Source organism: Odocoileus virginianus, chromosome 16 (genome assembly GCF_023699985.2).
Source record: "Odocoileus virginianus isolate 20LAN1187 ecotype Illinois chromosome 16, Ovbor_1.2, whole genome shotgun sequence".
NCBI lineage: Eukaryota > Metazoa > Chordata > Mammalia > Artiodactyla > Cervidae > Odocoileus > Odocoileus virginianus.
Genome location: NC_069689.1, coordinates 11434054 through 11450255, shown reverse-complemented (window position 1 = coordinate 11450255; position 16202 = coordinate 11434054). Strand labels below are relative to the sequence as shown.

Genomic DNA, 16202 nt, shown 5'->3' with positions numbered 1-16202 from the left:
AGCAAGTTTGCAGAATTCAAGGTCAATATTACAAAAAATAATTGTATTTATGCATATTAGAAAAGAAGAACCTGAAATGAAAAACTTTTAAATACCATTTATAATGTCATCCAAACATGAAATTAATAGGGATAAATTTGACAAGAGATATCTAAGATTTTTTCATCAGAAAACTATAAACCATTGCTTAGATGATTCCTGGGTCGGGAAAATTCCCTGTAGAAGGAAATGGCAACCTACTCCAATATTTTTGGCTGGAGAACACTGTGGACAAAGGAGCCTGACGGGCTACAGTCCACTGGTTTGCAAGAGTCGGACATGACTTAGTGACTAAACAACAAAAGAAGTTAAAGACCTAAATAAAAGGAAGCATATATCCTGTTCATGTTATCAGAAGACTCAGTGTTGTTAAGACATCTCCCCAGATTAGTTGGTGGATTCAGCACAGTTCCAGCCCTTGGACACACTCACCCTGAAGGTTTCCCAAAGCTTTTGCAGGTAAATGGCATGGTGAAGGCTTGGGCACTGACTGCACAGGATTTTGCTAAGCTGTGCAAGCCTGACGGTGGTTTCTAGAATGATATCCTGGGGGGCAGCAAGGGCTGTCAGGGATGGACAGGAGGCCAGGAGCTGGGGCTTAAAACCAGGAAGAGCCACAAGGCAGGAGCTGGCAGGACCAGGCCAAACGAAGATTCACCCAGAAGTCTGAAACTGTTGTCTCTAGGTGGTGGGATGATGGCAGACTCTTGATTTTTTCTGTGTTTTCTCTCTCTCTCTCTCCTTTTTTTTTTTTTTGAAAAATAAATTTCACAGAACACAACTATTTCCAGTGTCATCAGAGAAACAGCAGTCCTGTTGTTGATTCCTATGGGGTTTTCCTTTCAGTACTTTTGTAGAATTTGGGTATTTTTAATGGAGATTTTATTTGTTTTATAACAAAAAACAAAAGGCAGGCAGACAGACCGGAAGAATATGACCTGTGGCTGAAGCAATAGGTTTTGAGAGACTAGGGGGAGCTGCTGGTGGGGCCACGTCTCAGGAACCAGGACACGGAAACCTCAGGAAATGTGGGATGAGCAAGCTACAGCACCACACTTCACTTGTCATGTTCTTTCTAAATCTGACTTTCGTTGGACACGTAGAATGTCTCCAGTTAATACATCAAGTCATCTTAGCACATTTGACGGAAAGCTTAACTCCTTAATTCCACGGAGGTAGATTGGGATCTCTAATTACTTAATTGAAAAAAGGTACACACGTCAGGCTGCCGCTGTGTTTGGAAATTAATCTTTAAAACTTGACAGTGAACATTAAATTCAATTAGGGAGAGCGATTAGCAAAGATTCTGCTCTTTTTCACCTCCGGTACTTTGAGAAGCGGCTGACTGGTCTGCATTGATTCTGATGCTATCGTTGTGTATATATCAACCAGGAGAGCCGAGTACGCATTTTTCACTTCGGAGGGGAGTTGTCGGGCAATTTAGGGATTGATGGATTTCCTGAAACGTGTTTCCACGACTGGTTCAGGAGGCGGTGGCCGAGAAATCAGACCTCTCTGGTCGCTCGTTTGGCCTTGGTGTCGCCGGGTTCAGAGTCTTCTTTCTTTGATTAGGGTTCCCATCTACCCTGTCCTCCCCCTCCTCCTCCTCCTCCTCCCCTCCCTCCCGCTCCAGCTTCTGGTACTCAGGAGATGTTTGTTGAATGAATTAAGCAAATGAATGCATTTAATAGATGGGAGCATTTGGGCACATTTGCCTCTCTCTCTGCCTCTCTTTAGGGGAAATACAGGGGAGTATCCACAGCTCCCTTCCCCCAGCCCTGCCCCTCGCCCTCCGTTCCTAGAAGCGACCACCCTCTCCATGTGTATTTTCTTTCTGAACTTATTTTTTGGTTGAGAGGCCTGCGGGATCTTCTCCCTGAGCAGGGATCCAACCTCTGCCCTCTGCCATGGAAACACAGAGTCTCAACCACTGGATCACCAGGAAAGGCCATCCATGAATATTTTTATAGTCTTATTACAAGTGTGCAAATAAACATGGTAGAGTTTTGCTTCATGTGAGTTTTTAAAATTTATTTTAAACATTTAAAAATACTTTTAATTTATTTATTTGGCTGTGCTGGGTCTTAGTTGAGGCATGTGGGATCTAGTTCCCTGCCCGGGGATCAAACCTAGGTCCTCTGCATTGGGAGTGTGGGGTCTTAGCCTCTGGACCACCAGAGAAGTCCCTCCTGTGTGTTTTTAAAATTGTGATGAAATACACATAAGATTTACCAATGTAGCCATTTTTAAGTGTAGATTCAGTGGCATTAAGGGAGCTTCCCTGATCTCCTTTAGGATGGAAAGGTTGGATCTCCTTGCAGTCCAAGGGACTCTCAAGAGTCTTCTCCAACACCATAGTTCAAAAGCATCAATTCTTCGGCGCTCAGTTTTCTTTATAGTCCAACTCTCATATCCATACATGACTACTGGAGAAACCATAGCTTTGAGTAGACGGACATTCATTGGCAAAAGTATGTCTCTGCTTTTTAACATGCTGTCTAGGTTAGGGCGTAAGTTTTCTTCCAAGGAGCAAGCGTCTTCTAATTCATGGCTGCAGTCACCATCTGCGGTGATTTTTGTCACTATTGTGAAAGTTCTAGGGCCCACAGTAGATTTCCCAACGTAGGGATCTGGCAAAGGGACTGAGGACCCCCAGGGAATTTGACTTTGAAGGCTAGTGGGATTTGATTACAGAACTTCCACAGGACTGGGGAAACAGCCTCTTGGAGGGCATAAACAAAACCTTGTGTGTACCAGGACCCAGGAGAAAGGAGTGGTAACCCCACAAGAGACTGAATCAGACTTGCCTGTGTGAGTCTCCGGTGGAGGTGTGGGTTGAGTGGCTGCTCTGGGGTCAGGAGCACTGAATACAACAGTTTTGGCGTTAGCCCTTTTGAAGGAGGTCACCATTACTGCCACTACCCCTACCATGGTTTGGCCTCAGGCCAAACTACAGGGAGGGAACACAGCCCCATCTATCAACAGTTACGAACATTGGGGTGCAAATATGTCTTTGAGACCGTGGATTTACTTTTTTGAGCCTATGTACACAAGTGGAATTGCTGGTTCATATTATAATTCTATGTTTAATTTTTTGAGGTCTTGCTATACTTTTTTCCTGTAGTGGCCGGACCATTTTGCATTTCCACTAACAGTGTACAAAGGTTGTGATTTCTCCACATCTTTGCCAACTTACCTTCTTCTCCTTTTTTTTAAAAATAATAGAAGCCATTCTGATGGAAGTGAGGTGGTGTTTTTATGTGCTTTTAAAGCTTAGATGACATCATACTGCATATATGCAGCAGTGTGTGTTGTCTTATGTATTCAAGATTATAACCCTGTAGATCTAGTTCATTAATTTTACTTTATTTTTTCTTTTCAAGTCATACTTGTACATAGTTTTGGAAAAACAGCAGTTTCCTGTGCTCTGCCTTTCCACCATGAATTCCCACTTCACTTTGAAGTCTTCTGGCTGCCTCCTCTGTTATTTCTGTTCATATTTCTAAATGTAAATGCTGCTGGTTTTTGCTTTTCAGTCTGAAACCCCAGCTGTTGACCCCTCACAAGGAAGAAAGGAACTGAGCTCTCTTAACATCCTTTGAAGGCCACTGTCGACCTCTTGTTTTCTTAATCTTAGACATTTACATATGCCCAGGAAATAACGCGCTTTCAGAACTCTGATCGTGCGCATTTTGAGAACCTTCAGGATGTGACAGGGTGAATTTTCTCATCTTGACAGGGGAGGTTATTGCTCACATCCAGTTTGTGGATGCGCGTGGGCATGCTTTGGGTTTACTCTTATTAAGGAAATAAGAGAGGGTCAGGGACTCCTGCTGTTAAAAACCACATGCTCTACACGCCTCAAGAAAGCACAGCCTCCAGCACCGCAGCGCCTGCTGGGCGCCAGGCATAGTGTGGCGTGCCCAGCCCTCTCTCGTTTCCCACCGCTGCTGCCCGGGGGTGGGGCCCTGCTTACCCCCATTATATGGAGGTGGAGACTGAGGCCAGGAGAGGCCAAGCTTCTTGGCCAAGTCGCATGACCTGTGAGCAGCAGCGTCACATGAGAGGCATAGCAGGTGCCTTCCCGCTCTTGTGTTCCCTCCTCTGACTCAGCTCGGAGCGCCGGTGAGAGTGTCCCTTTCTTCCTGGGGTGACACCAGGGATGGTGGACGCTTGTACTGTCAAGCACCTGCCTGTGTCAGGCCTTGGGCTAGCTGGCTCAGGCTCCTTGCTTGCTAGCCTTTCCCCAGGGGCTCATGGTGGTTGGCGGAGTTTGCTGCAAGAGCTGGTGGGAAGCCAAATGCAGCTCTTTCACGCCCGAATGGTCCCTGCTCTCGGAATGTTCAGTTCTGCACTTGAGGGCTTAAAAACACATTTCAGAGGTCATTAAGTGTACACAGGGCTTTCTGCCATGAGCATCACTTTCCATGGAGAGCAGGGGGCCAGTGAGGGATGGTACTTTCTCTCCCAGAATAAAGGACAGTGTGCCCCTCGGGCAGGTGTCTGCTCCTGGCCTGGTTGCAGGCACCAGTGTGGCAGGCTCTAGTTTGAATCTCAGTCTTAAAGCAGGACCTATGCAGATGGCCTGGCCTGCTGCCATGTCCACTGTGGGGCTCAGAAAGTCCTGTCTCAGAGGACAGATGTCAGAGGTACAGGCAAGACTGGGCTGGAACTTTCTGGTGGTGAGCAGGTGTGAAGCAGGTATGAAGGGCTGGGCAGGTGCGTGGCAGGACATGGGACCGGCTGTTTTCTTGAGGGCTCCATTAACCCCAGAAAAAATTTTGGGAACGGCTCCCTCGTGACTTGCCAGTCCCAAGGCCTTATTATATTTCCACCAAGAGAATGTCACATCTAGATACTGTTTGGATGGTCAAATATCGGGAGTCTTGTTCCACTGCGGGAGCGTTTTCCCCCCGTGCAGAGGGGCCCAGCTGAGCCTCTGAGGTTGGGGTCCTGTTCATGATATCTGGCGCTGTGTTTGCCTCATAGGTGTGGAACGCCGTGGACTCGGGGAGCTGTTTGCAGACCTACTCCCTGCACAGTGAGGCGGTGCGGGCTGCCCGGTGGTCCCCCTGCGGCCGGCGCATCCTCAGCGGCGGTTTCGACTTCGCCCTGCACCTCACAGACCTCGAAACAGGTGTGTTTCTCTGTATCCTTCCCCCAAGGCGTGCCCCCCTCCTCCGAGCTGGCAGCTGAGCCATTGTTCTCTCTTGGGGGGGGCTTCTCCCGGCCAGGTTGGGGTGTTGGGGAGGGAATCCTGCGGCCACAGCTGCAGACATTTTCAGGGCTGGGGCACCTGGGATCAAGGGAGACGCAGCTCAGTGAGTGTGTTTCCAGGCCATTTGGCTGAAACGGAGCCTCGCCACAGAGAGGTTCACGGTGGGCCTCGGCCAACTCGCCTGGAGGACAGAGCCCCAAGGTTGTTTCAGCCCCAAGCTGCAGGGCTGGATAAAGAGGTGGCTTTTTAATCAACTTCTGACATGCAATTTGTACTGAAATAGATTTAGCTTTATCACAGTGTCCTTTGGTTGGAATCAGTTTAGAATTCTGTCAATTCATTACCGTTGAAAGGCTGTAAGGAACGATTCCAGCTCATAAGGGAAGTCTGTCTGCGAACGAGTTCTGCTTCCATGCCTGTCCTGCACAGCCTCTGGTTGAGATGGATTCGTGCTGGCTGGGTCCTCCAGGGGTGCTTGACAAGTGGGACAAGAAGGAGAGAGAAGTTAGTGAGGGAGCTTTTCCACTCGCCAGCTTTCCTGGGCGGCGGGCGAGGGACTGGCTCGGGGCATCCTGGGGGTGCATGGAAGGTGGGGTTTGGAGCAACACCTGTGCCACTGCAGACCCCATGCCCATTCCACTGTGCTGGGTGTGTGCACCCCTCAGACTGTGACCTTTCTGGGAGCCTGTCTGGGCCGAGAGGGACCTGCGGCTCTGGGAGTCTGGTGCCGCTGGGTGCTGGTGACCGTTGCATCAACGACAGCAGAAGGTACTGTCACCAAGTACCTACTGTGTGCCGGGTCTTCTGTAGCCTTCCATTCGGGGTGAGGCCCCACTCACCCCTTGAGACTGGTGCCCCCAGAGTCCCCTTTGTCAGGCAGGCCCAGAGGCACATCCAGGCAGTGGCCGAGCCAGGATGATGACAGGTCTGCCAGGCTCCGAGGCTGGTGGGTGGCCTGACTGCTACACTGTGTTGCCCGTGGGTCCAGGACGCCGTGCTTAGTATTGGAGACACAGAGGTGAACAAGCCCCAGGATCTACCCTGGAGAAGCTCCCATCTGCTGGGGGAGACAGATGTGCAGAAAGTCCCAGAGAACAATGCAGAGTTGAGATGTAGGAACTGCAAGCGCATGTAGCCTAGAAGATCAAGAAAGGCTTCCTGGAGGAAGCAGGGCCCAAGCTGATGCAGGAATAGGGGAGCCAGAGAGTCAGGATGGAGAGGGGCTGGTGAGGAGGAGGAGGAAAGTTGGTTCTCAGAGGATGGAATGAGGATGGACCCATCATAGGAGCTCGAACCATGTGGTGTGTGGGGTGCAGGGAGCTGGGAGAGGTGAGTCGGGGGGTGCAGGAACGGGAGCTCCGGTTCCACACGCTTCCTAGCCCATGGGGCGTGCCTTCCGCACACACTGCTCCGCAGACCAGCGTCACCGAGCACCCACTCAGTCACCCGCGCAAGAGTGGCGATGGGATGAGTGTCACATGCAGGTGGTGCTGTTGGGTTAATCAAATACAAGTTGGTTTGATAACATTAGTGGATTCCCGGCGGCCCTTTGTCATGATCTATCTCCTCAATCAACAGATGTTAAACAGGCCCTGCCATGGTCTCTGGGTGTGAGTGTGTGTGTGAGCGAGTGTGGGGGGTTCGGACGTGTTCAGGCCTTCCGGGAGTCCTGCCTGCCGCGTTAGGGGCTGCCACAGCAGGTGGCAGTAGCGGACCGCTGCTGAGTTTGGAGCAGAAGGGAGTCATGGCAGGTCTCCCTGGTGGTGGATGTGACCCTTGGCAGGGTGGGAGCCGCAGGAGGGGAATGTGCCTGCCCTGCCCGGTCTGTGCTGGAACTTGCTGGAGGGAACGCGGTCTGCTCCTCCAGCTGTGGTGTATGGGGTGGGACGGGGGAGGTCTGGCCCCACCCCACCCCACCCCGGGCCTTGCTGTCCACTTAGGGTGGTGAGGGGGCACTTTCCTCTGCACCCCTCTGCTGGGAATGGGCTCACCACCTGATTCGCCTGTTGAAGGCCTCCTTTCATTCATTCAGCTGTTACTTATTGAGCACCAGCTGTGTAGAGGACCTGGTGCTGGGGCCGCTTCAGTGAGCAGGATGCACGAGCTTTGTTCCTTGAGGGGGGCAGGTTGGGCCCAGGGGTTTGACTCTCCCCTTGGGGAAGCCCTCTAGCCCCTGGACGGGGCCTCTCCTTTTGAGGGGTTGTGGTTTCTGGGTCTGTGCCCCCTGGTTAGAGTGGGAGCTCCCTGAGATGGGGGTTGGGGAGGGGCTGTCCTGGTGGTCTCTGGGTCTCCGTTGCTTGGCCAGGACCGGCTGGAGCAGCTGCTCAGCGGGTGTGTGGACGAGGCTGAGCTGAAGCTGGCGCTGGCCGGGCAGGACTGGGTTCAGGGGGGCGGTGGGGTGGGCTGGGGGCTCCACGTGCCCTGGCCCAGCGCGTGCAGGGATGCTCTCCGTGAGCAGTCCCCGTGGCTCGCGACCTCATTTGACTTCTCTTGTCCTTTCTCGCCACCAAGTCTGATCTTCCTTTTCACTTGATCTGCCTCTTTCCGCCCTTGGTGATTTGGCTTTTTCATTTCAATCTAATTAGAACTTCCTGCCAGGAGAAGGCAACGCAGGGCGTTCTCACCACCGCGCTCTGGGAATTAGTCACTTGGTGCCCATTGTCGCTAATGGGAATTTGGCGCCAAGGCCATTTATCCTGGTGTCCTCAATCAATACAGTTAAAAATCTGTGGATTCTGAAACGTCAATACCCGGCCTGAAATATGGAGGGCCAACCACATTTTATCTCGTTAATTTATAGTTCTGACGGGCTGTTGGCTTATAGAACAACCATGAATCAACACTTAAATAAAATCTGCTCACAGATTAATTATTTTTGGTGCTGTCATTTCAGTCTGTAATCTTCCTAACAAAATATCTCTGGTGCATTTGGCTGAGGTGGCCTTGGGGAGCGCTGGTCGACTCTGCCCGGGCGCAAGTGTCTCCCATTTTATGAGTCAGCGTCCGGCATACCAAGTCAGCCTGTCTCCTCGGAAGCCCCTGGCGAGCTTGTGCTTGTTCAGTTCTAAGTAGCGCTGGTTTCTTGCAGATTCCAGCCCCCCAGCCTGGCTGGTGAGGCCTCGGACTTTGCGTGCATTTGTTGGCTGCAAAAGAGGTGGTGCTTTCCCTGGAGCTCCCAGGGCGCTGGGTGGTCAGGGCCCCTTGTTTTCCTTCCGGTGCCCGGCCAGCTCTCCTGATGCGTGACCAGCCTGTCCGGGGCATCCGGGCAGTGCCACCTGGCCCCGGCTCCCGGATACTGGAGGCAGCACGGTGGGACAGAAGGAGCTTGGATGGGGTGCAAGCTGGGTGCCCTTGGGGGAGGGTCCTTGAGCCCTCTTTCTGCGTCTGTGAACTGGGTAGCAGTGCCCGGAGGGTGGGCTTGTTGAGGGGCGCAGCTGAGCTCGCGTGCACGGAGGGCACTCACCAAAGCGGCTCCTGCACCCACTCCGTCCCTGCCCTGCGAGGCGTGCAGAAGGTGGGCAACGGCGGCCTGGTTCTCCGAGCATCCGACCCAGCTGCTGGACGATTTCTCCGGATGGGGCAGCTTTGGTGGTTCAGTTCCGGGAGCCTCCACAGGAGCCCTGAGCCAGCTTCCTAGCATGGCCCTCGACCCCGTGTGTGAGTCAGTTTGCCCTGATGATTTTAGAACACTTGGCAGAGGAAGGGGTGAGAAGCCTCCAAACTAAAAGGCCTGAGGAGAGTGTCAGGGGCTCGCCTGGCTCTGGAGATGGGGCCCACAGGGAGGCTGCTTGGGGGGCCACAGCCTGCAAAGCAGCGCCTCCCTGAGGGGCCTGGGTGTCTCTAGTCCCGGGCTTTTCAGCACCTCGACTGTTTTCTAGAGCATCTCAGACGGGCCTGGTTAAGCGTTCCCCCCTGCGCCCGTGGAGAGCAGGAAGGCCTGCTGCCAGTGGGCATGGGTACGGCGCTCCCGAGGATGCGGGCACGTTTGTGTCATCACTCCTTTGGTCCTAGATCCAGACACGGAGGCTGCGCCCCCTCGATCTAGGCCTCGGTCCCTGTTGCCACCCATGCTCTTCTCTTCTGCTCTCAGGAGTATCTCTCTGCAGTCCCAACCTTGATTTCTCCCCCTCTTTCCACACAGCTTTGGGGTGAGAAGCTGACCCTAGCTGTGGATATATATGAAATCGGATGCTAGAGTAGGCCCCCGCCAGCCCCGTGGCTCACACTTGGAATGTGCCTCTGGGGCCCCTCCCCGCTTCCACAGACGTCCATCTTGTCATCCGCTAGTTAAGCTCCTGCCAGCCCTCTGGATAAAGCAAAGGTGGTTTTTAATCAACGGTCCTAGTTCATTCATGACCGCTGTTGCACAGTGGTGGTGCTTTTATCTCTGTGTGTGTTTAATTGCAATTGCCCTGCAGTTTGGCTCCCTTCGCAGGTAGGACGACCTCCGCTGACTGACCCCGGGGCCTAAACACGGTCACGGCTTGTTCATGTCCCGCCGGTGACCTCCGGGTCCCAGAAAACCAACTTAAGTTATGCCTTTGGGACGGACCCTTTCATTTTTGCAAGTGGAGAACTATTAAAAAAAAAAGTTTGGAAAATTCAGCCCTGCCCAGTTAATGAAATGCAGTGGCCAAGCTTGATGTCAGAGAAATTTCTGCAGCCACTGCCGTTTCTTCTGTCGCTACTGCGACTGCTGCTGCCGCTACTGTCGGCAGGCCTGTCATTTGTCTGAGGCTCTCTGTCTCACCTGCATTGTCTCTAATTCTCAGAACAGCCTCTGAAGGTCAGATCTGTCATCCTGATCCCATGTACCGGGAGCCCACAGATCTGAGAGGCTTGCCGGCTGATCCAGGGGCCGCCAGCTTATCCGTGGGGATAGTGTGCAGACACGGGCCTGTCTGACTCTGGCCCGGGCCCCTCCCCAGGACTCAACCCGGCGTGCCAAGGAGGCCCTTGTTTCTGATCCTCAGAGTTTGATCTGAAAGTTAGCAAGCTCCTGTTCTCGTTAACTTCGAGTCAGGATGGTTAAATTTACAGCTGGCTGAATACTTCCCAGAGGATGAGTGTAATGATATTGATTTTAGCGGAATGAGTCATATGCCGCCTGCCTGGGAACACAAGCTCCATCACCCGCAGCCGGCAGCCGCAGCCAATCCCTTGTCAACGTCTCGGCGGCCCGCTCCCCAGCCCGCGATGTGCATGCAGAGCCCAGGAAAAGGAAAGGTCACGGCGCGCCTGTGGGCGGGCGAGGCGGGGTGCAGCCGGCCGGGCGCCGGGGTCACTTGGGTCCAGCCTCTGTCCCAGCGTGACCGACTTGTGTGGCATCCCCTCTGTCCTCGGTGCATCCCGCTGTGAAACAGGTCCACGCAGAGCCGTGGAGGGACCCGTGCACGCTCTAGGCAGGGGCCCTCTCCCCTGGGAGGAGGGCCTGAACTTCCTGCAGTCTCTTTGGGACCCAGACTTGGGTTTCCCCTGAGTTGTTATGTGCCAGGATCCGGGCCGGGACGCAGACCTACTGCGGCGCTGGAGAGGCCCCCAAAGGGCCCTGGAGCCCTCATGACGAAAGGGCCCCATGTGGCCGGCGTTAGTGTTGCCCAGCACGCGGGTGGGCACCTCGGGGAGCTCAGGGTCTCTGTCTGAGAAAGGGGGAGGGGGGCTCCCTGAGGAGGAGCTTGGCCCGCGTGACCAGCTGCCTTGTCACAGCTGTATTGGTGACGGCGCGCTGGCGGCAACAGGAGTGTCGAGAGAACAAATTGCATTTCTGCATTCTGTTTGCAACATGTTTTTGCTTTAACGGCGATTTATAGTTTATTTGTATTATTATCGATTCATGGAGGAAAAGAAGTGATTTTTCCTAACTCCAAGAGGGTCTGAACAGTGCTTATACCGGTCGAGTTCATTAGAACAAGATCAATAATGTCAGTGTTAGTGGATTAAATATTTTAAAACTCAGTTTCTTATAAGCAGCGTACAGCGAATAAGTGGAATTTTCCATAACAAACACGTAAACAAGTTGGACGCGTTTCACAGTTAGAGGTTATATACAACCAAGCATTGTGCTCAGAGTCTCATGGCCGGGGAGGGGATGTGATGAACACGCAGCTCCGTTTCTGAGAAGTTTCAGAGCAGGAACACAGGTGACAGGCAAGGCCCTCCGCTTGCATCGTGGCTATCACCTTCAAGACAGTGTCTGATAAATATTTGCCAGCCTTGTCCATATCTCTTTAACAAAATGTACAGGCCAGCCTGGGGCATCATAGTCTCATAGCCTTAGAACAAAAACTTAAGTCAATAATCTCTCAAGTCTCCTGCTGTTGAAAACTCATATCCCTTGGTTTTAGCTTTCAGTTTAGCTGAGGATGAATTCAATAATTTGAGGCTTAGTTGTCTTCAAACCGTAAGAATTTCCCTTTGTTGTTTGCTGTCTGCTGGGCCTTCTAGAATCCTCTCCATACCACGCTGCTTACTGCCCTCCCGACAGACGTGCGTGTTTGAGGGCGTGTGACCCCCCAGAGAAGGGGCCTGCCCAGGGTCGCACTCCTGAAAGTGACAGAGCTGGGATGAGACCTGGGTCTGTGTGACCCTCAACCCCTCCGAGGCATCACCTCTCGCTCTGCACAGGTCGCTGGGGTCCTGATTGAGTTACAATTTCTCCCCAGACCTCTTTAGGTTGTACCTCTTGAAAATTAGGGATCTGTGAGCTTATTAACTTTGGCCACCTCATGTGAAGAGTTGACTCATTGGAAAAGAACCTGATTCTGGGAGGGATTGGGGGCAGGAGGAGAAGGGGATGACAGAAGATGAGATGGCTGGATGGCATCACCGACTCAATGGACATGAGTTTGAGTAGATTCCGGGATTTGGTGATGGACAGGGAGGCCTGGCGTGCTGCGATTCATGGGGTCGCAAAGAGTTGGACACAACTGAGCGACTGAACTGAACTGAACTGAAGCTGATTAAAAAATGGAAACATTTTTTTAGTTTTGGTCCCTTTTAACAAAGAAAATACAGCAGAGCCCGAGTTATTACAATTAAAAGTAGGAAAAAAGATATAAATTATGGCTTGTCTTCTAACTGGAAAATTTTAGTACTTAAAAGACATAGATTCTCTCTCAGTCTCTTTAGGGAATGGAGGATGAATAACATAGTCAGAAATACATTTTTTTTCGGCAAAAATGTTTAGTCATTACCTTTTAGCTGCTCGACTTTCCCTTTTCCTCTCCTCTTTTTTTCCCCCCTATTGCTGGCAAGACTGTATCACTACACTTTTTGAAAAAAACATGGCTAATTCACTGCCTTTCCTGAAATAAGCATATGGTTATATGATATGGTCCAAGAAACAGGGAGGATTTTTTTTTCCTCCAGGCAGATAGTTTGTTTTTCCTTGTGGAGTTAAGGGTTGGCAGTGAATTGCAAATGAGCAAGAAGTCGGCATTAGGTGCAGTTTTTTCTGTCTGAAGAGAAGACTTGTGGCCTGCTGGGCCTTCTCAGGTTGGGGAGCGCTGCAGCGGCACCTGTACGCTTCTTTTCCGTCAAGGGAACGTGATGATTGCCTTCCCCCTGAGCCCCCATGGGGGTCCCCCAGCCCCTTGTCTGGACTGAGGCTCCTGAGGCCAGCACTGCAGGCGCAAAGCCCATCTCTGGGGTGCACAGGCAGGCAGCCACTGCTCCATCCTTCCTGGGAGGGGAGCTTGCTAACTGGGCTCTTAAATGCTGGGTTTCTTTCTTTCATCTTCTTTTAAAATATTTGTTTACTTGGCTGCACGGGCTCTTAGTTGTGGCATGTGGGATCTTTCAGTCTTCCTGGCGGCACGTGGGATCTTGACTTGTGGCATGCAGGCTCTTAGTTGCAGAATGTGGGATTGAACTGGGCCACCTGCATTGGGGCTGTGAAGTCTTTGTCCCTGGACCACCAGGTAAGTCCCACCCTTGGTTTCTGACCGTGGTTTTCTGACTTGGTTTCAACTGTGGCAGAAAGGTGAGGAATAGTTTGGGTTCCAGACAGGTTTCAGGAAAGGAAAAGAAAGAGTCAGAACAAGAAGTACCAGGTTTCCAATGAGATTGATTCCCTGGGAAGCAATTTTTTTGGTTAACTTGAGAGAGTTGCTTGTCTTTTGAGCTAATGAAAGGGGCACAGCACCCAGAACAAAAGTCTGCTCATCTTCCTGATGCTTCGTAGGGGAGTTATTTATTAGAAAAGCAGTATTATGACAGCAATATTAGTATAATTTAAGAAGTTATCTTACTACCCCTCAAACTACGCATTTCCTTGGGCGAATCATGTCTTCCCATCTTTGCTCACATCTGTCCTTCTTTAATAGTCCTGTAACTCAAGAACAAGTATCCAGCATTGTCTTTCTTGCCACAGTGCTATTTATAGTCCCAGTTGTAAATGGCTTTTCAACGTGGCACCAGGCAGAGAACCTTATTTGCCTTAACTGCTCTCCTCGGGTTGGACATCGAGGCTGCTGGTTATGGTCCCTTTACCGTAATCAGCAGTTCGATCCCAACTGACCAGCTCTTGACAGCATGTTGCGGTGACACGCGATGACCACGGAAATCTTTACGCATTGAATTTTGTAGCAAAATAGTGGAGGGGCTTATTGAGCTTAAAGAGGCACAGAGTCTTCATTTACAAAAAGTCAAGTGTTTCCAAAATTTCCTCTGATGACAAGTGACTGCCAACTCTAGGCCCTTAGAAGATATTTGAAAAAAAAAAATCAACATGCTTAATCATCCATCAAGGTAAAGGTGATATTTTAACAAAGAGCAAGAGAGTAGCCTTTTTCCAAGAAATCTGTACCATGGAGAGGACATTTTGAAAACATGTTTTAAAATCTTTTTTAATATTCTGTAATTTTTGTTGCCCCAAATGATGTGAATGTATCACCTATTAAAAACTTTGATTTTTACACTCTTAACCCAGGAACAGTGTTTTTCTAGTCTGTAGAATCCTGTAAATGAAAATTTCAGTGGATTGTGAATTGGGTTGTTAAAGATTAGTTGCAGGAGCCATTATTTGGCATTAGGGGAAATGGAGCTTTATTAGCAAAATGTTCATAAAATCCTTTGCATCAGTGGTAGAAGAAAGTGGGAAATGCCTCTCCTGTTTCCAGTGGCAAATGTCTTCCATTCTGGTTCCTCGAATCTCTGGAAGGAGGCTTCTGGGGCTCTGACAGACTTCAGTGTCTAAACTGAGGCTGTAACTGAACTGCCGTCAAGTCCCCGAGTCAATGAAAGGTCCCTACATTACAAAAATGGAAGTAAGTCCAGTCCTGCTGCTCTTCCTAAAAATATCATAACTCATTTGGTGCAATAATTTCCAAGAGGTTTGTTGGTACTCTTAGTAAATGGCATATTAAAGTGTGTTTTAAAATATGGGTTATTTTATTCTTTTATCCTTGTCTCAAAATCATCTTTTTTTTTGGTAATTGTTTTGATGTTCATAATACATTGGTACAGTAGCACACCGTGTCACTGTTTATTAAATAAATATACCCGTGTTGGCATTATATGCCTAAGGGCATCTCCTGTACTGTCAGACAAGGTTGGACGCCAAGGATCTAGGCAAATTGGATTCATCAAGACTTCTGCTGTAACTCTAAAGAGCACCAGTTGATGACTTTCATCTCCTTACCTGGTGAGCTGGTAGAGCGTTTAATTAAGTGTGGGTCCTGAACGCAAAGCCAGGCAGCCTTCCGGAAGTGCTTTCTGAATCTGTGGGCCCAGTACACTTCCTGAGTTCCTGTGAGACTATGCTTGAGATTTTGGCAGGGCACTGGCTTCTGGCTTCTTAGGTCCCTAACTGCCCACCATCTCAGTCCAGGGGAGGGTTTTCAAGGGCCAAAGGCGGTCAAGGATGCCCCTCCTGGGCTGTGGCACTGTGAAAGGAAGGCACGCTGGCTTTGGAGGCTAACATACCTGGGCTCAGCACAACGTGGGCTCAGCTCCCCATGTGCCCCAAGTCTGACCCGTTCTAAATGATGGACCATTCTGGCATTTTTATGGCTTACCTCTAAGAGATCTCAGTGATAAAGAAGATATTTTCCACAGCAGAGTTACGTGCATACAGGCAGATATTTGCACAATGCCTAGGAGCGCTTGATCGCAGTATCATGGCGGATAGAAGAGGTGGTCCGCATCTCTTTCCTCCAACCTGTGGCCTGAGTCACTGTGATGTCACACTCTCATTGACCACTCAGGGTCTGATGGCACCCCACCTGCCACGCTCTACATCAAACCCCACCCTCCCCCCATCCTATTGCAAGCCATAAGGGTGTGATTGTCAGGTGCCGATCCTAAGAAGAATCACTTTGTGGCATCCTGCTCTTGGTTTTTAGACTGCCAGATTAGTAATCTATGGTATTATTGTATAGCTTTGGAGATGTTATTCAATCTTCCTGAGGCTTGCTTTCTTCAAACTGCAAAGTGGGTTTAGAGTTGTCATGTGCTTTAACTGGGTTGATGTGCATGGTATTTACTAAGCACCTAAAAGGTGATGTTCATGGATTCAGGCATATTGCTTATCCCAGCGGGTGAGGGTGGGATGGGGTTGAGCTAATAGAGGATCTCAGGTAGCCTGAGAGTGAGGGCAGATGCTGTCCTTGCTGTGTTTCCAGAAGTTCTTCACTGGCCGCCTGGGCCCAGGGGGCTGTGTTCTGTGGCTCCATACCAGGTGGCATCTTAGTTTTAAGATATTTAGTTTGTGATCTGAGTCTTTTCTAATACTCTCTTCTTCTTGCGTGTTGTAGGAACCCAGCTATTCAGTGGCCAAAGTGACTTTAGGATCACTACCTTGAAGTTCCATCCAAGAGACCACAGTGTTTTTGTATGTGGCGGCTTCAGCTCTGAAATGAAAGCTTGGGACATAAGGACCAGCAAGGTAACACCCACCTTCCTCACTTGGCCTTTCCAGGAGAGCTTCCTTGACAATTTGAATGAT

At 50.4% G+C, this 16202-nt stretch overlaps 1 protein-coding gene across 4 annotated transcripts in view; it reads left to right on the top strand.

Annotated features, from left to right (window-relative positions):
• WDR25 (WD repeat domain 25) overlaps positions 1-16202 on the top strand; it is a 137393-nt gene that overhangs the window by 78974 nt on the left and 42217 nt on the right. For all 4 annotated transcript variants that reach the window (XM_020913543.2, XM_020913542.2, XM_070477834.1 and 1 more), the window contains exons 3-4: positions 5029-5176; positions 16012-16142. In XM_020913543.2, the coding sequence (XP_020769202.2) occupies positions 5029-5176; positions 16012-16142 (279 nt within the window). The remainder of the gene's footprint in view (positions 1-5028; positions 5177-16011; positions 16143-16202) is intronic.